Source organism: Carcharhinus amblyrhynchos, chromosome 14, assembly GCF_965287045.1.
Source record: "Carcharhinus amblyrhynchos chromosome 14, sCarAmb.v2.hapA, whole genome shotgun sequence".
Classification (NCBI taxonomy): domain Eukaryota; kingdom Metazoa; phylum Chordata; class Chondrichthyes; order Carcharhiniformes; family Carcharhinidae; genus Carcharhinus; species Carcharhinus amblyrhynchos.
Window position 1 is genome coordinate 39,399,469 of NC_137337.1, and position 20,284 is coordinate 39,419,752.

The 20,284-nt window shown below is 38.7% G+C and overlaps 1 protein-coding gene across 5 annotated transcripts in view; it reads left to right on the forward strand.

The window, feature by feature from the left end:
- LOC145352624 (E3 ubiquitin-protein ligase pellino homolog 2) overlaps positions 1-20,284 on the forward strand; it is a 211,450-nt gene that overhangs the window by 161,576 nt on the left and 29,590 nt on the right. For all 5 annotated transcript variants that reach the window (XM_080202754.1, XM_080202758.1, XM_080202757.1 and 2 more), the window contains exons 4-6: positions 11,014-11,115; positions 16,219-16,416; positions 19,636-19,824. In XM_080202754.1, coding sequence (XP_080058880.1) covers positions 11,014-11,115; positions 16,219-16,416; positions 19,636-19,824 — 489 coding nt within the window. The remainder of the gene's footprint in view (positions 1-11,013; positions 11,116-16,218; positions 16,417-19,635; positions 19,825-20,284) is intronic.

Below are 20,284 nucleotides of genomic sequence, written 5' to 3' on the forward strand. Positions count from 1 at the left end.
TTGTTCTGAAGTTAAAGTAGTAGTGTAGAAGGTTCACTGGGCTGATACCAGAGATGAGGGGGTTAGCCTACAAAGAGAGACTAAATGGACTGGGTTTGTACTCGTTGGAGTTTAGAAGGCTGAGGAGGGATCTTATAGCGATGTATAAGATAATGAAGGGGATAGATAGGGTAGAGGTAGAGAGATTCTTCCCGCTTAGAAAGGATAGCAGGACTAGAAGGCACAGCGTCAAGATAAGGGCTGGGGGGGGGGCAGCTTAGATCAGAGTTGAGGAGGAACTTCTTCACTCAAAGGGTGGTGAATCTCTGGAATTCACTGCCCGTTGAAGTGGTGGAGGCTACCTTGCTGAATATATTTAAGTCACGGGTAGATAGGTTTCTGATAGACAGGGGAATTAAGGGTTATGGGGAGAAAGCAGGAAAGTGGAACTGATCCACTTCAGATCAGCTATGATCTTATTGAATGGCGGGGCAGGCTTGAAGGGCTAGATGGCCTACTCCTGCTCCTATTTCTTATGTTCTTATGTATTTAAAGTGAGTTTTCTGGATCTATGAGAGAAACCAATTATGGAAGGACTTCTAGTGAATGTTCAGAATCTGGAATAGAAACCTCTGCAATTGAACTAGTTCTCCCCTTGGTGTGGAAATAATAGCTCATCTTCACAGGAATGTTGAACCTGCAAGGATATTGCTAGGATAAAAGGGTAAGATTGATTCATCTTTTTCTTGCTGTTTTTGTTGAAATCTTTCCAACATTTTTTGATGTCTCATATAATACAGTTAATGTTTTAAGTGTTTGATCTTTTCATTAAAAAGTCAACAACAGACTGCTGTGAATATGTTCAGTTTATGCCCTCCATGGTTTTTTAAAAAAAAGTTATGATCTATCAAGCCAGGTTTCATTCTGGGGTCTGACTGGTCCAGCAATAACACTAGCTGGAATACACCATATTGCTGATATGTTGTCCAAGCTTTAACACCATAGTGAAGCTTGACGAGAACCGCTGCCTGATGCGCTTTCGGTTAGTATCAAGTCTGACATGATTCTTGAATTCAAGTATGTACTTTACATTAGAGTGGGCAAGCACATAGATTTGGTAATGTATCTCTTCATCTAATGTCAGTTTTTTGGGATGGTTAGTTTTTAAAGTATGGGAAATGAGGGAAATTTTCTAATACTTCACCATGAATCTAAATTGGAATTTGCTGCGAATATGAATTTAAGTTTTAAAGTTTATTTATTAGTGCCACAAGTCGGCTTACATTAACACTGCAATGAAGTTACTGTGAAAATCCCCTAGTTGCCACACTCCGGCACCTGTTCAGGTACACTGAAGGAGAATTTAGAATGGCTACTGCACCTAACCAGCACATCTTTTGGACTATGGGAGGAAACCAGAGCACTCAGAGGAAACTCATGCAGTCATGGAGAGAACATGCAGACTCTGCACAAACAGTGACCCAAGCTGGGAGTCGAAATGGGGTCCCTGGCACTGTGAGGCAGCAGTGCTAACCGCTGTGTCACCATACCATCCAGAAGTTTATAGAATTGTGTTTTGGGACTGTCCCTTTAATCTCTAACTCGTGCAGCTGACTGGAAGTACAGCAGGAACGGTTATGCATGTGCACTTGACCCATGCAGTGGTTACCAGCATATATGCGGCTGTTTTTGATGTTAGTGGCAGGAGTGAACTTTTGCAGATCTGAATAACTAAGTTAAATCTGGTTTTGTAAAGCTGCTCATTTACAGCACAGTTGAAGGAGTGTTAGTGCTATGATTGACAATAATATTAAAGCTCTGCATTGATAATGTATCCAAGGTAGAAAACAGTTGCATCTTCAGAGAGATCAAATCTCTAACACAAAACTCCAATGAATTTGCTGCAATTTCTAATAAATTAGATCTTGAAAATAAACCAAACAAATGAGTTTATTTTAATGCTGTTTTTCCCCAAGTATGTTGAAGCTTTGTGCAGAAAGCTTCTGGCGGTAGCTCAGTTGGATGGTAGTCACACTCTCGATGCCTGGAGCATTCTTCTGGTATTATCAAAGTATTTTTCTTTTTTAAAAAAATACAATCAGTTTCTCCAAGCCTATGTTCATTGAAAATAGGGAACCCCATTTACAGAAATTTCCTGACTATAAATCTTCATTCACTGCTCAAAAACTTGGTTTACAGGGGTAACAATTGATAAATGATAAATAAAGTGGATATAAGAACTTGCTATTGGTTAAGGACTGCATAGACCCAAAAATGCATAACTGGAACTTTGTTAGTCTGTGTCAAGCCAACTTAATTGTTTTTAATGCAGCAGCTGGAATTGCAATGCATTCAATGCTCCTCCTAGAGCTATAGCCCAAATAAACATCTGTTTGAATTTGCCAATGAAGGGGATCGTGTGACTTGCTCAAATTGTGCCTGACACAAGCCTGGGCGGCTTGGTTGTTAGAGGAGGACCCTGGCTGCCTTGATGAGAAGGTAGTGCTGGATATTTACACATTCTCAACAGTAAGTAGAGCCGCTGTTGCCTGAGGGTGAATTTGGTCTCCAGGTCTCATGGAGAGGTGAAGATTATAATTCAAACTATTCAGTTCCAAGATGGTAAGTTAAGGGTCTATAAGTAAGCTAAATAGCATTTTTACCTGGGTACAAGGCCCATGTGATTCACTTTAATATTGAGAGAAACTCTCAGAAGGTAAAGGTGCAAAGGAGACCAATCCAGTATCAGGTTATAGGGTCGCTAAGATATCCCCAAAACACTCGAATCTTGTCAGTGTGCAACTGTCTGAAAGATAGCGAGTAAGAGGCAGTGGTATGCTGCAACTAAAGTAGAGAAAATGCTGACCTTATTGTTCACCAGGCAGAGCCTAAATGGAAGCTCATGCTCAGATTGAAAAAACTGGGTTTGTGAGAATTCAAACGAGGCTAGAGGTTTTGCCCAGATTGAACTTGAGGGTAGGAATCACCAATATAACACTTGCAGTAAAAGCCAGTTCTGAGATTATAAATTACTCAACTAGGAGAGGACAAGGAAAGCAGGCTATTAGGCTTGGAGAATGGCTTTGGGCTGTACTGGGTGAGTGAAAATTAAAGGGTAGTGTAAAGTATAACCTTTATGGGAGATCTTAAGTTTTGAGCAGGAGGTGAGTGGGACATAGGGTGGAAGATCAGAGAGATTGAATGACAGAAGAGTTTGTCTTATTGGGCCAAGGAATTGTTGATGGGGTCAAGGAAAGAAATAAAAGACATGCCTCGAGCAGGTATTCTACCAACTGCGAACAAAAATCAGAAAAACTAAAGCGTGCATAAATATAAGAAACAAAATGGGGCAGAGAGTATGTTGAACCAGATGTTGAGTTTGGAATTGCATAACTGCTTAGTTGAAAGATGAGATGCTGTTCCTCAAGCTCGAGTTGAGCTTTACTGAAATAGGCTGAGGACAGCTGCCCAGGTGAGAATTAAAATGGTAGGCCACCAGAAACTCAAGGTTATGCTTGAGGACAGAATGGAGGTGTTTACAAAGTGATCACCCAATTTGTTTTTGGTTTCTACAATGTAGAGGACATCATATTATGAGCAGCAAATACTGTAGACTAAAACCAACTTCTTCAACTTTACATCCAACTTCCCCTCTTCTCAGTTTCACATGGTCTGTCTGCAGTGTTGATGCTGGTTAAAACAGCCACTGATGACATTCGAAGATGAGGTTCACCAGCAACTGCAAACAACAACCTCCAAACCGTCTAAATTGATTATTGTTGTTGATTATTGTTCATATTACGTGTATTTAAATTTGTTGGGGACCTCGGGGGAGGAAAAGTTATGTATTTATATTGATTTTTAAGAAGCTGCACCGAGCACTGTGTCATGATAGATGCATGACATCATCAGAAGTAATGTTGCTGATCACTAGCGCAGGAAACTGCCAGAGTAAGGAAGCAGCCTGTACTGAACACAACTTATAAATAAGGCTCTTTTAGTTTGTCAGCCTCCATCAAGCCTGCAGACAGAACATTATAAACACCAGCTTTAGCTCCAGATTTATTAATTGAAGTTGTATTCCACTAGCTGCTGTGCCGGGATTTGAACCAGTAGTCTGTACTTCCGGTTTACGAGTCCAATGATATTACCATTATGTCACCACCTCCCCATTCTTGAGTGCATTTCATGGTGACTGGCAAAAGTTCTCACAAGGTACTACCACGTAAGAAAGTCCTTCAAACCAATTTAATTTATTCATCCAGAGCATGCATCTATATTTTTCTTAGACAATTCCATGATATTTGCCTCTGTAGTTGAGCACACTTTTGCATGAAAAACTACTTGCCTATAGACAGACAACTACAGCTCGTATGCAGAGATGGGCAGTGATTTTGTATGCTTATCACTACAATGTTTAGTACAGATGATTGGAAGATGATAGTAATACTGGTGTGATGTCTAGATTACTATCCTCCTCAAAGTAGAGCCCTGATGTGGAGATGCCGGCATTGGACCTGGTATTGTGAGACTTTTTAAAGTAGAGCCCAACAGAGAAGATGTATTTTCCCTTTAACACATAGATGAATTGCCAGTCACAGCAGATGATATCGATAGAACAACTTGTATTGATAAGAGTATACAACTATATTGCAATTGCGTGGCTGATAGTTATACTGGATTTAGAAATCAGGCCATTTTCTATGCATGAGACTGAATTGTCATTGTTATTAGGGGAGCCAGAATCCTAAATCCTGAAGGGTACAGATTGCAGTCGCTTTGTCATCTTCATGATCGGCACTTGGGATGAGTTTGAAAAAGAATCTGGCATGGAGTTATTTTTGGTAAATAGCATTAGATAAGAGCATAGAGGATGCAGTAAAATAGTGTGGAGCATGCCAAGCTTAGAAAAGAAGCCACTATTGGTTCCTTTTGCAACCATGGAAATGGCCATCCGGAGTGTGATAGAAGCCACATGTACATTTTTTTTCAAAATTTGAAGGGCAACAGCAATTCATTGTGATAGTCATTTAAAGAAAGTTGAAGAATTTCAATTAATCAAACAACTAGCAAAGCTCTTGATATATTGCATACTTTGTTTCTTATGGGTTTACCAGCGCATATTGAGATCCATAACAGACCTCAGTTTGGTTCAGAATCAAATTTTTAAAATGCATGAATGTAATCTATCTGAACCAAGGACTTTATCCTCTTGAGTTTGGTTAGTTTATTCAATACATCCTATTTTTAAAAAGTTTAAATGCACTTATACATTTGCTGACTTCATCATTCCATGTCCTGTATCCCTGGTAAAAAGAAACAAAATAATTTCACATTTCTACCAGCTGTCTTATTATTCGTTACCTGTGGTACTCTCCTTTCTATTCCCTTAATGATATCATTCCCCTCAGCTTTCCTTTTTTATTGATATGCCTGCAAATTATTTCACTATTTTGATATATGCTTTCAGAATGCCTTCCTAAGTTTCTTGATTTAGCTCCTAATCACAGTATTGTCATGAAATCTGCTGTCAGTGTGTGCCTCCTTCCTAACCCTTGTATCTTTATTATACACATACTTTCACCAGCATTTAATTTGTTCTTTCCTTTTAACAGAATATATTTTTCCCTCACGCTGAACACTGTTTTAAATGTTTTCCGTTGTTATTCTACATTATTATTTGCCAAAATTGTTGCCTATTTTACTGTCCCAAATTTCATTCTCAACCCTTCAAAGTCTCTCACTCAGTTTTAATTTCAAAATTGATTGCCACTTTAGTCCTGAGTACCTGAGAATAAAATACCTGAATGAGAGCCGAGCCAGTAGTTTTAACATTTGAATATGCCATTAGTCAAAGAGACTCTACCAGTTTATCTTGCGTACATATGGCTTCCTAGACAGCTGATTCTAGAATATCGGGTGACCACAGTAACTGTGTGGACTATTTCACTATTCCAGCATAAATATTAATCTCATAGATCAATTTTTTCAAAGATTGCAGTCTGTTCTGTGAATTACCAGAATATTAGAATTACCAGAGTCACTAGAATAATCATGTTGCGTGCCAGTTTGCTGTTTACATGACTGGAGTCCGTGGCTGATTTTGTAAAATGAATTGCTACTCGATTACACATGCAGCTATCATAACCTTTGAAATGGAAAGGTTTCTGAACAGATGCCTATTTTTCTTATGCCACAGCTCCCAAAATAATAAAATGTTTGCCATTACTCCTTACACCACTGGTAAAACAAATCAAAAGAAAATGACTAAATTGTTTATCACAAACTATACTATAAATCATGATATAATAAAGACTTGGGTTGCATTGAAACTTGAACACCTACACTAGAAGTTATGTGTATAAGCTTTTTGCAAAAGCAAAGTGTGATATACAAGTATATTTTATTTTCTTACAAAAAACATGCTTATTGAATATCATGTAATACCATGTGTATTTGCATATTTGTATGCAAACTTGTATTTGAGGTTATAAACTCATCCACATAACAATTGGAGAAATTTTAGGTTGATGAGACGATTACCGTTAAACTTGACAGAACCTATCCACAGCAAAGATGATTCAAATATTTGGTCCATAGCCCTGAAAATTATGATGTGCGAGGTGCATATCTTGATGCCTTTTAAATGAGTTGACGGTTTCTGCCTCTGCTAGTGTTTACAAACAATGAATTTCAGATTGCTAAAATCCTCAGAATCAAGAGAAAAACTGTATTTGTTGCCTCACACATGTTTAAGATAGCCTGAGTAGTTTCTTTTAACAATGTGGTGACACTTGGAGCTAAGGAACAGGCTGGGTGCAGACACTGCAGCCCAAAATTGTTTTTTTTTTGCTTTCCTGCTAGTAAATGAGTATAATCACAACCAATATATACTCAAATATGCCTCATTTAAACATCCTTGTTTGCTAAATTACAATTTCTGGGATTTTTCTGACTTATTTGGCAATCTAACCAATTAAAATTGTTATTAGCAATTTAGAATATTTTGGTCTACACCAAAAAGAATTAAATACAATAATTCCTATGTCTAGATTCAGTGAAGTGCTCATTCCAGAAGTGAGGAATACAATATTTGCAAACAAATCTCTGATTTAGTTAATGGAATTCTCTGTATATAGATGCATCTTTGCATGGTTTTTGTAGTGTCTGGGATGGAGGCCGCCAGCTACCCTGGACCCTCAAGCACCACAGTGGTGAGTGGGGATAGCATGAACAAGTCAGTATTCCAGATTCAATGTCATTGAGAAAGTCCATCTTCCAACCTCATGAGTGTTCCTCTAGATCCATCTTTTTCTGGAGGTCCATCATCTTTCTTTGGAGATGAGTCAGTGATGTTGTGCGCCTTTTCAATATGACATCCAGATATGACGGCGTGACCTGCATTATTGTGCCTTCCCTGCCACAGAATACTGTGCTAAGCACCTGGATGCATAACTGGGGAGGTCTGGGCCAGAAGATAAGGTGTGGTTTCTCACGGGCCTCTGCAACAGGAAACAGTGTCTGTTCTTGCCCCATCACAGGGCCTACTCCCAGACGGAAGAATTTCAGCCCAAGTTTTTATTTCTCACAGGCAAAGCTTTATTCCAACTCGTACAAAACTCTATCCTAAATCATCACCTGTTTCCCTGTTACATGTAACCAGTAATATGCTTAACCAATTAAGCTCTAATTACAAACTGAATCATTTGTTGATGATTAATGATTTCCTTCCTAACATACTTCAGCTCCTAAGTTGCAAATTTGTTTAAAAAATGTCACGAAAGTGATTCCTTGTATGCATAATATTGCACAGGAAAAGATCTCACGATAGGCATGCAGTAAGCTACCGGATTACAATGACCGCATGACATTTGAGCTATTGAGTGAAACCAAAGAATTTGGGTAAAAGATAAGGGAAAATTTAAAGTAATGTTTTTCTAACTAGCCCTCCTGTCTATCTTCAAGCAGCATTAGTGCATCCTAAAAGTAAACTGTTCACGCAAGATTGAAGCAAACATCTTCTGTGATATAAGGTCATGAAACCGTTTTTACACCGTTTAAGGAATAATAAAGAAAATTACCATAGACTAGTAAGCCATTTGTATCACTAATCATATTAAACTGTTTGCACAGTACTAAGTTAGTCTCCTTGGTAGCACTGATATTTGCTTAACTTCGTTTGTCGACATGCTTAATTAAAAAAAATCTATAGAATACTGGCAGCATTAGTGAGCTTGTAACATGAAGATTTTGCGAGTAGTGTATAGTGAGCTTAAATTCTCCTTACTCCTATAAGCTAATTTACCATAAAGCTTGAAAATTGAAGTCAAACATTTGTATATTATTTGACCTTAATTGTTTTCATATTAAGGTAATATATCTGGAGAAGACATTCCCATCCGCTAATTTTAATGAAAAGAGAACTTTAAATTCATGCTAGCCTTTTAACATCAGTTTAGTAAAAACAGGAATGTCAATGATCTGGGTTATTGCATTTAGTACGATGGAACTGCGATATTGAAACATTGACTTGAGTGACTCTAACTTTGCAATATACAACTGACAGCTACTGCAGTTAAGTAGACTGCGAATGTAACCTAGTCTGCAAATAAACAGATTTTCTAATATTTTGGGGAAAAAACTGGCCTAACTTCATGAAGATTGTGAAGGACCAGGAAATGTCTATCCCCCACTGCGACTGAAATGCAGGGTTTGCGCTTGCATCCGAATTAGCCTGCACCCTTACAAGACCTGATGAAAACTGAAAACCTTGTGGATAGGTTTAGGAATCCTAGAATCTGATCCTGCTTGATCTCCCTGACTCTGCAAAAAATCCACCCCAATATTTTGCAATGTAAAAAAACATAAAATGGGGAGTAATTAGAATTCCAGACAAAACTAAGGCAAAACATGTATGCACACCACAGAATGAAGGTTTAGTAACTATTAAGAGTGAGAGACTTTAATGGCCATGTGTCATTTTGTGAATTTGTGAATTTAATTATTATGTAGTTGACACACGCAACAACAAGAACTGACATTTCAATTAGGATCCGTGTTAAGTTGATTTTAGCCATTGCAGTAACAGGTGTTTAATTGTTGGTCTTGCTTTTCCCACGATATGTGGGCCAGAGTAGGGAGGTGGGAAATTCAATCAGCCAAGCTTCTCACTTCTCCCAACCAGCAACTTCTGTTGGAAGTGTTAACGTGGATGTTGGTTGAGATCATATTCAGTCTTGGCCTTCTTTCCATTTCCCATTGATTGGCTAGCCTGCTGCTAATTTTTGTCTGTCTTAATATGTGAAGCTCTCACTTAGTGAGGTGTTGGAAATGCTTCTGGAGCAGAAGAAAATTGTCCTGAAGAAAACATGTTTTGGGGGGGGGATAGATACGATTGTCACTAATTCCATGATTTATAGCAGTGAACTAAGGACCTTTTTAAACTGTTTGGAATTGTTTTCTTCTTTATAAAAGTTTGTACATTTGTTTGGTATTTTGTATTCTGAAATCGCTAGAGAGTTGGTACGTTCATAAGGACTGTGAAATATAAGTTTAAATAAATATTTTTCATCAAATACATTGTTTGTGACTACTACACCTATTATTTAGCCTGCAAGTCACTACTTGAATGCTGTAAGAAGTTATGAATGTTGTAAAATGTTGAGCTTGTGCAATTTTTTTAGATTTAGATGAAAATATTTTTGTCTTACTTAGAATATTGTACTTCAACACTGAAAATGATTTTGAAACTTTGTTCAAAAGACGAGACTATGCCAACATCATGAAATGGGCTTGTGACGAATCGGCTGTCAGTTTTTCATTGCACTTAAGTGATTGTTATTCTTTTTGGAGCCTTATTTTGTAATGGCTGCTTTTACGTGATTCCCAATTTTAAATATTCGTAATATATGGAAATAAAAATTAGTGGTGAAAAATCTGCTACCAATTCAATACAAGCCCATTGTGCACCACTGACACAGAACAGTTTATCGGGATTTTCATACAAAGTCTAGTTTTTAGAATTTTTGATTTCATAAGAGACAAGGAAAATATGTGGTTAAATTAGTACTGTTGTTGCAACAGTACTTTAAATATAAGATCTCTAGCTATTTCTTGAACAATGACTTGAATTGCTTTATGTAACTTTCCCAGAGTGAAAAGTTTTGATTCTGTTAATGTTTACAAAAGTACAAATTTTGTCAAGAATCTGGCTTTGTGATTTCTTTATTGTCATAGAATATGAAAGTATAATTAAAAATTGAAACGGTCTCAATGTTATTTGAGAACTAAACATTATTTCCTTGAAATCTGCCTATTATTGAAGAAAAGTTTCCTAACTACCAGTCACGCTCCATGGCAAAGTCTTTGATTAAGATTCTTAGTAACATTATAACTGCTCCTACCTAAACTTCAGTGATAGCAAGTCCATTGGATTTAGATTCTGTAGAAATTATGGGGAGTACAGGCTGTTATCACTATTTCCATCTATAGACACGTTGCCTGATGTACTTTTTGATTCATTTGACAGTTTTTTTTAAAACCTTTTCTTGTGAATTTTCATTTTCAGCACAAAGAATAGCTTTTGAGTAATAAATTGTGTCAAACAATTGTCCCTGCCATTTTGTCACAATCAATTCTGTTATCTCATCCACCTTCCATAGCATCCTCATCCTGCTTTTGCATTGCCATCAATTCCATCTTGTCCTACCTGAAAACAATCTTTCCTGTTAGGGTAACTGTATTGAGTTTCCCTTATCTGCTGTTCTCCATTTTCACCTGCCTCTGCATACACCAGGCTTTGCCCACCAAATAAATCCACCAGCAGATACACCCCTTAAAATTAACCAATCAAAACCATCTGGGCAGACAAAAACTGACTATTACAGATAAATTGCAACTTGCATCATAAAATCTTATCTTGTTGTGCAGTTCATTTACAAAATATTATTGGTTGGAGCTTATTCTTATTACAGTGCCCATGCTGCTGAAAGTCCAAAGAAAAATACTTACATACTTTTATTTTCTACTTCATAGGCAGTCAATTGTAAAGGGCAACATAGCATCTCATATACATTATCCAGAAACCAGACTGTGGTGGTAGAGTATACTTATGACAAGGACACAGACATGTTTCAGGTGAGACCTATTTACTTGTTATACTTAAATAGTCTACACATTTCTTAGATTCTTAAAATATGCTACATTATTGCAAATTGTTTTCTGTAACCCAGTGAGGGGGGGGGTGCTCCTGTTCAATCCAATTTAATGACTTTTATTTAGACTTGGTTTGAAATGTGTAAACTCTGAGATGCTGTTAAATGATTCCATTTCAGAAGCACATACATTCATACACATTTGAAATATGTTATATAAAATATCTTTTCAGTTCAAACAAATATATTAAAAATCAGAAAGGTTCAAGATTCTGTGTTGATTTATTGAATCTCGCATATATGGGGGAAGTGCTAGAATTGGCATCAATGTTCCTGGATTTTAGGGAAAAGTAGCAAAAACTTATAATCCTCCAGATTGCCCTATGATGATCCCTCCTGGGAAGTACATGCCTATATGTCGGCTGCAAAGTCCCTCAGTTAAGCAATCTGTCACTGTTGCTGTCTAGACTGAGTTAAGCACTGGAGAGTTGCTCATAACCATATTACAATGGCTAGTCCACACCACTAACTTAGTGAAAGGATGAACAATGAGGAAAAAGCAACTATATATATAAAATATATGTTAACTTCGCTTCACCTTTTTAGTTTTTTTAATCCACTTGTGTTCCTAGTTAGGATAGTAGGTCCTGTATGAGGCAGATCCTTCAACATTCATATAATTTATCTCTAAAACTTACTCCCAAAATCACTCAACCTCAACCCCTTCCTACCTGTCTTCTGAAGCATTCAAAAAAATGACTTCCTTAATCAGATCATTTATCTTTCAACCCTCCCCTCCAGTCTCCAAATTTTCTGTTCTTCCTACTTGGTGTCCTTCTCTTTTGATAAACGCTGGGAGATGCTTTAGATTGTGAGTCATCTTGATATTTGGAAAGCTAATGTTTAAAACCAAAACAGCTGGGAAGCTTGTGAAAATTAAGGATGGTCAATACTTACATCAAATTGCATCAAAAGATGCAATGTTTAATAAAAATCAGATATCATCTGTGTAACCCTAAAAATCATTGTCAGAGATACTAGCAACCAAAAGATTAGCACATTCCTATGGTACTCCTGAAAGTGAATATATGATAGACTATTGATTGCTAAGTATCTAGATAGCAGGACTCCATTAACTGTGTGGCAAAGTGGGACTTCGGGCTTGATTTTGCCATCCCGGCACAGGGCAGTCTAATGTTGGGTGGGGGAAAAGAAGTGGTGGGGCATGATTTTTGGATTCACACTCCCATTCCTGTCATGTGGCATTTTTAAGGATGTGGGATAAGGGTATCAGTTGTGAACATGCACATAGCAATCCAGATGTTGACTGCTCCATTGCTGGGATAGTGATTTCAGACACACTTATCATTAAGTATTTCCAGTATCTGAAGGAATTGCCAGATCAGAGATGTTGTAAATCATGTGGGAAGACTGTTCTGGGTGGAAAAACCTTTGTACAGTAAGTTTAAAGGTATTGCTAACTTCAAGAGTCATAATGCTGTATGATAAGTTAGCTTTATTTTTAATGCAGTGATTGGTAATAGTGCTTTATTTAAAAAAGGTAAATGACCATTAAATTGACCAGCACTGTGAAAGTAGAAGTCTTCAGATGAGTAGGATTAATTAATCCAATGGATAAAGTGCTCTACTACATTGATTAGATTTTATTTTGTCAATTGTATCCTGTACCTGATCTTTTCATTGGCTGACAGCTCAGCCATCAGTTCAGCCTTTGAGGCAGTGGAACAGATGACCATCTGATTACTATTTCAAAGGCTTTAATATATTTAGCTCTGGAGATTTTGTGGATGTGGTTGTGAATAGATTCCCATTATAATTGCTCAGTTCCAATCCCACTAATAGAATCAGCTAAGCAGGGGTTGTCGATATGTCTGTCAAGGGGACTGAGAGCTTTGTTTTAAGTGATTATTTAATAAATTGCTAAGGAGACTGGTTTTTGAATTGATGTTTATTTATTTTGACAATTTTATTTCTATGTAACAGAATGAAGGTTGTTTCAAATGGAATTTGAATAGCCGATTATACTTTTTTCAAGTGGAGCTTAAACTATGTGTGTTTGACAATTTTATGAGCTCCTAAGAAGATGAACAAAGAAAAATACAGCACAAGAACAGGTCTTGTGACCCTCCAAGCCTGTGCTGAGCATTGTGAAGATCTAAAACTGCAACATGTGAACAAGACTAAACTGAAAAAAGTCTGCCCTTACTTGGCCTGTATCCCTATATTCCTTCCCTATTCATATATCCATCCAGATGCCTCTTAAATGTTGCTAATGTGCCTGCTTCCACCACCACCTCTGGCAGCACGTTCTTCCCCGCACATCTCCATTAAACCTTCCCCCTCTGACTTTGAACTTGTGCCCCCTTGTAATTGATACTTCCACTCTTGAGGGGGAAGAGCCTCTGTGCACCTCATAATCTTGTAGATCTCTATCAGGTCTCCCCACAGTCTCCATCCTTCCAGTGGAAACAATCCTAGTTTATTCAACCTCTCCTCATGGCCAACATCCTCAAGATCAGGCAACATTCTGGTGAACCTTCTTTGCACTCTGTCCAAAGCTTCCATGTCCCTCTAATATGTGGTGACCAGCACTGCACACAACACTCCAAATGCAGCCTAACCAAGGTTTTATATAGCTGCAACATGATTTCCCAACTCCTATCTGATTTGATTTTCAAATGCTGTTTGAATGGCTGTTTTTTATTTTAGCAGTTTCATGGACATCCTCCTAAAGTTACTATAACATTGCTATTGGGCACATTGGGATGGTGGGGATGTGTATGAAGGGGACGGAATGGTGGGTGCAAAGTGACAGGATTCTGGAGATTATGATGGATGGATGGGGGGTGGGGGTAGGATGTGTAGCACTTTTGCAGAATTGGGCCGATGCCCCAGTGAATGAAGGTACACCTAATCTGTTTGCCTCAGAGTCTGCCCTTCTCTTGCCTCAGGCCTGCATTGAAAGCTGGCAGCCCTATCTCAAGCCCATCCTGGTTATCCTGTCATAAAAATAGTTTGTTGTGGGCATTGCTGGGCAAGAGGCATGAATGCAATATTAGAAAAACTCTTTACTTGCGATTCCCACCTCAAAGGGGAAATTCTCTCCCGTTGACATTTTTTCACACATGCTTTCTATTCTGCTAAGTAGTTTCGTTTCTGTTCACATATGATCATTCTGGCAATCCTCATTGTGTTCAAATTAGTGATGATATGTATTTAGGATTAATTACTTTGAAGGACAATCAATTTATGATGTATGGAATAATCAGTCAGTCTGTTTGTGGCTGTATTGAATGACGTAAGCATGTTGACCAAAACTAAGAAATTAATTCTACTATTCGGTTAAAGCTGTGGTTTGTTTACCATCGCTTCAACCAGCAGATGCAGTCAACTCCTGGTAGAAAGATTGCATCTATGCATTCCTCACTACTGCACTAAAGTGTCAGCATTGATTACAAGCTCAAGTTCTGGACTGGGAGTCAAACCAACAGCTTTCTGACTCATCAATGCTGCCAACAAAACAAGTTGACACATTAGCATAGATTACTTCTCCCTCAAGCAAATGTTAAGGTGTCAGCCTGTGGAAGACATCAATCTGATGTGTACTAGCTCTGTTAGAGTCATAGGAAAGAATCATAGACTCATGTTGGGAGGCCTGCTCCATTTTGAGGGCTAGGTCCCACTAGCACTGGGTTGTAGGGGGCTTCAACCGGCAGATGCAGTGAAGCATCCTTTCTTCACAATTATGCCAATAGAAAAATTATTGGGGTCTAGTCTGGCTTCATAATATATCATGGGTTTCTTGTCTGGGACCCTAACACTCCAACACTATTTTCAGGGGCTAATATCCTATTTTTACTGGGAGGGTGGCCTCAATGTTTCAGCTCCTTTATATACAAATATTTTTATTTTAAAGAATGACAGGTCAACTAAAACCTGTGCAGCCTAATTTTTCCCGGGCTCACAATGGACAAACCCATGTTTGATAGTTGGAAATGGGAGTCTTGCAGGTCTCCCACTCCTGTTGTTATTTTGATTGGTTTGTGAAATGGGGCATGCCACAAACCCACATGCAACATACTTCTGTCCTTGCTCGCCTTATTGCATTGGAGGTGATTTTGAATTCCCCCCATTATTTTCATGGCATCATGTGCACTTTTGTAAGTAGTGTGTTCATAACAACTTAGAGCTATCATAAATCATGGAGGCCCTTGGAACGGAGTTGAATAGACGGGTTCAGACTGTGATAGGCAGGTTCAGACTGTGTTGATAATTTCGCGTCATGTTTTGATAAGTTAAATATGCTTTTAATATAGTGATTAATTATAGGGCTTTGTTCTTAAGAGATAAATGACCATTACATTGGCTGGCATTGTGAAAGTGGAAAAGTGTTCCGATGCGTTAGATTACATTATCCAACAGATAAGGTGTTCTTCTGAATTGAACAACATTGATAGAGCTGTTATTTGTCTCCTGTGATTTAATTCCTTAATTGAATGACAGCTTATACTGCTCCTTTGTTTTTAATCTTAAACAACTGAAGGGGCTCTTTGCTTGACAGCGCAATCATCTTTTCCCCAGCTTTTAAGTTAGAAGAGATGGTGGAGGTCTTTCACTTACTTTGAAAGCTTTCTTGTATTCAGCCCTGGAAGCTTTATTTATGTAGCTGTGAATGGAGCCCTTCATGAATGCTTGGCTGAACTTCATACTGCATGAATGGATGGCTACGGCCACTTGAGGTGGGACCGTGACATCGAGAAATTATTCTGATTCCTAATCCCATTTCAAAGTTGAAAATCTGGCTTTTGAATTAAAAATTAATAAAATTTTGAATAAAATCATTTAAATCAAGGCTGTCACCTACATGAGCCTTTACAAGGCTAACCGATTCTTAACGTTCTATAATGCTTAATGGTAGCAATTCTTAAAGAATTTTTCATTGTATTGCAATGAAAAATTTTGTTCAAGTTCCTTGCTAATAATCATATTTGAGAGACTAGGAAATATCCCTCATTATTAGCATTCCTCAGTCCATATTTACATTATTTGTTTCATTCTTTTATAGATTGGAAGGTCTACAGAGAATCCCATTGATTTTGTGGTGACAGATACCATTTCTGGTAGCCAGAGTAACGATGAGATGCAAATCACTCAAAGCACCATCTCCAGATTTGCATGTAGGATAGTTTGTGACAGAAATGCACCATTCACAGCACGGATTTATGCTGCAGGATTTGATTCATCAAAAAACATATTTCTTGGGGTATGTATGGTGCAGGATTTGGTTAATCTAAAAGCATGTTTCTTGGAGTATTTGCAATATAGGTCATAAGAACTAGAAATAATTTTGTGCTAACCTGTAAGCTAATGGAAAAAATATTAGTAATGTAGCTAATTTCTGAGAATATCAGACATCTGAACCCTTATCTGTTTTTATTTTTAAAAAAATCATGTTTATTAAAGCCCACAACATACTTCAACAAGGTATTTCTAAGCTTTGAGTGTTTCACATGTATCAATCACAGACATTTACAGCACAAGTTGCCAATTTGGCCCATCCAGCTTAATCCCACTTTCTAGCTCTTGGTCTATGAATCTTGTAGGTTATGTTACTTTAAAGCCATATCCAAGTACTTTTTAAATGCTGAGGGTTTCTGGCAGTGAGCCCCAGATCCCCAGATCAGCTGTCTGAAACTAAGAAGGGTCAACAGTTCTATAACACAGCAGAGAGTGATTGCTTACCTTCACTTCCTTGTTGTCAGCCACTGCAGCATGGGACTAATTTTTGCAGCAGTAACCTGGAACTCTGATAAGGAACAGCAGCACAGGCAGCACAGCAAAACACAATAAAGGCTGCCTGCTCCACATCCACATGCTGCTGCACGTGACTAAGGGGGTCAACAGAGAACTTCAGCTCAAAGGAGGCGATATCCCCAGCACAGAATGTTCAGATAAGGGGGTGTGCTTCTTCAATGTAGGAAAATAGCTGTGCTGCAAAAGGCTCAAGCATTTGTGGTAGGCCATTGCTAATATCTGCAACTGTCTGAAAGGGAACAGGTGGACACACGTTGCAAGTGACTATCATGGTCAGCCCAAGCATGAATTATTTTGCGTCTGGCTTCTTCGGAGATCTTTTGCTGACAAGAGGATCAGTTGACCTGCACCACAATGGTGTACCAATCAGGTTCCTGGTACCTTGTTTTCCAAGACTTCCACTTGTGTACATTTTGCCACAGTGAGGCTAGAGCGTCAATGGCTTTGTTGCATACCAACCTAAGTGCAGGGAGTCATTGATTGAAGCAGAAGGCAATGAGTGTCATCTTCAGTCACACAGGATTCCATTCCTATGATATCCAGTTAGTTTGTGACCACAAAAGTGATGCATGTATATCTGTGCTAGGTGTCCAGGAAGGAGCCATGGCCTGTTCATTCTATGCCAGTCACGTTTCCTGCAGGATTTAACTTTTTAACTCAGCCTCAGCAGCTGGGTATTCAGAGAAAAGGGTTTGTCTCTGAATGTCTGGTTCATGACTCATGCAATAATGCCATCAGTGAACCAGAGGAGAGATACAGCAGGAGCTATGTGACCAGAAGAATAATCTTAGAATAAGCCATTGGTTTGCTCAAGATGTGCGTCAGCTGTCTCAAAAGACCAGGTATTTGCACTTCAATATGCTGTTCAAGTGTCTCCAGAAATGTTTGTGGTCTGCTGTGCTCTTCATGACAGTATGTTGCAGAGAAGAATGGAACTGTAGGAAGGAAAGGTGTAAGATAACCAGTGCCCACATTTGAAGAGGAGGAACCAGATGTGGCCGCGGTACCTGTAGTTGCCAATATGAGTGCCAAAGAAGTCAGAGACTGACTTATCCAGTCATACTTTACTTAATCTTTCTTTGTGAAGCCACATATTTGTACCATCAGAAACCCTGTGCCTGGTGTACTGCTGCCGATGCAGTTCATTTCAGCAGTCAGTCAGCCAGTCATCAGGTTCATGCCTTTTTCTCCTATGCTGATTATACCATTCACCTGAACGCTATTGCCCAGGGTGAATGGGGGAATGAGGCTGGGAGAATTGGTCCTCTCTAGATTTTATGCTGGCTGCTTTTCTGAAGCAGTGTCAATGAATGGGAGGCTGATTTGCATGATGGACTGGGCTTCATTCACAATGTTTTGTAGTTTCTTGCAGTCTTGGGCAGAGCAGGAGCCATACCAAGTTGTGATACAACCAGGAAGAACGCTTTCTATGGTGCACCAGTAAAAGTTAGTGAGTCTTATAGATGGATGAGGAATCTGGCCACGCCATTGGAAACCAGGGGAGATTTCATTTGTAGATTGATAGTCCAGAATCACCATAGTCTGAAGCCCTCGGTGCAAGAATTCAAATATCATAGCCATTTTTGAAAATGTCAGTCATTGCTAACTTTGTGACAAAGTTACTCCAGCTTTCAGGTCCTGGCTAGCCAGTGATTAAGTTGGCCAGCAAATAGGAGGCTGTCAGCGTGGGGCCACTGCGCATGTGCAGAGGCCACTGGTTTCAGCCCCTCCAGTGGGAATAAGCCCTGCCCCCTGAAATTTATTGATATTCAAGTTGGTGGCCTCTGCATTGCACGAAGTGTGGGAAATTCTGATGTGGACTCACAGTTGGAAAAAAAAACCCAGCGTGTATTATTCTCATTTTCCTGCGAATTCAACATTTAGAATTGTTTTGGGAGAATTCCGTCCCATACCTTTCCTCAGGGTTTTGGAAGGCTATGCAGCATACAATAGTCAAAAATCAAGGGCATGCCTCCTTGTGGATGAAGGTCTGAGCTTACTAGGGTGTGACTAGCTCAGCAAAATTCCATTTTTTAAGCAATGCTTCTGACCACCTTATTTGTGGTCTCAAGTCACCACACAATGCATCATCTAATGCTGACAGCAGATTTCTGGGTCTCCCCCATTTTCCATTGCTCTTGCCTAATGTTTGTACCAACCAGCTGATCTCCAGGATACTCTCCTCCAATACGGTCAGAGAGGTTACAGCTGCTTTTTGTCATATTGGAGGGTGTCATTGCCTGACACTTGTGTGTGGAACAAATGTTTCTTGTCACTTAGATGCCCAAGCCTGAATGTTGGCCTGGTTTTGCCATGTGGGTATGGACTGTTTCCATATTTGAAGATCTGGGAATGGCACTGGACACCATGCAATCAGCATACATCCTCAAATCTAACTTATGAAGGCAACAAAACAGCTGAAGTTGCGCCTCGGACATTGTCATGAGAGACTCCTGCAGTGATGTCTTCAGCTGAGGTGATTGACCTCCATTGACTGCTGTTATCTTCCTTTTTTTGTTCTATATATTTTTATTTGAGATAAAATGATCTTGTCTTTTAAAATTCTATATTTTTTCATTATAATGGATACATTTATCTTATTTGTTAAACTAAAATTTGTATTTTTTAAAATACATACTGCAAATCTATATGCTTTGTCCTGAAATAGGAGAAAGCTGCTAAATGGAAAAATCCTGATGGCCACATGGATGGATTAACAACTAATGGTGTACTGGTAATGCATCCCAGGGGAGGTTTTACAGAAGAATCAAAGCCTGGGATATGGCGGGAAATTTCTGTTTGTGGAGATGTGTACACTCTACGGGAAACAAGATCAGCACAGCAAAGAGGAAAACTGGTAAGTAAACATACTTACCTAACTGCAACAAACATGCTGGTTTACTACAGTGTTTTGTATTCAGCTGTTAATCCACACCAAATTCACTAGAAATAAGATATTCCGCATTACTTCAGTAAAAATTGTAAAGTCTGAAGATCTTGCAGTTGATTTTTTTTTGCTTATTAAAACCAAGATGAAGGGGCCAAGCAGATAATGCAGAAAGATAAAATGGCAGCATACATAATGGATCAAGGGTAGAAGAACAAAAAAGTTAGGAGCAAGAGTACACAATTTGGACCCTCGAAACTGCTTTGCCATTCAATAATATGGTGAATCTGAATGTGTAGTCTCAACTCCACTTTTCTGTTGGACCCTCAAACCCGTGATTCCTTGTTGATCAAAATATATATCTAATTCAGCCTTGAATAATTTCAGTGAACCAACATCAACCACTTTCTGGGGAATGGAATTCCATTAA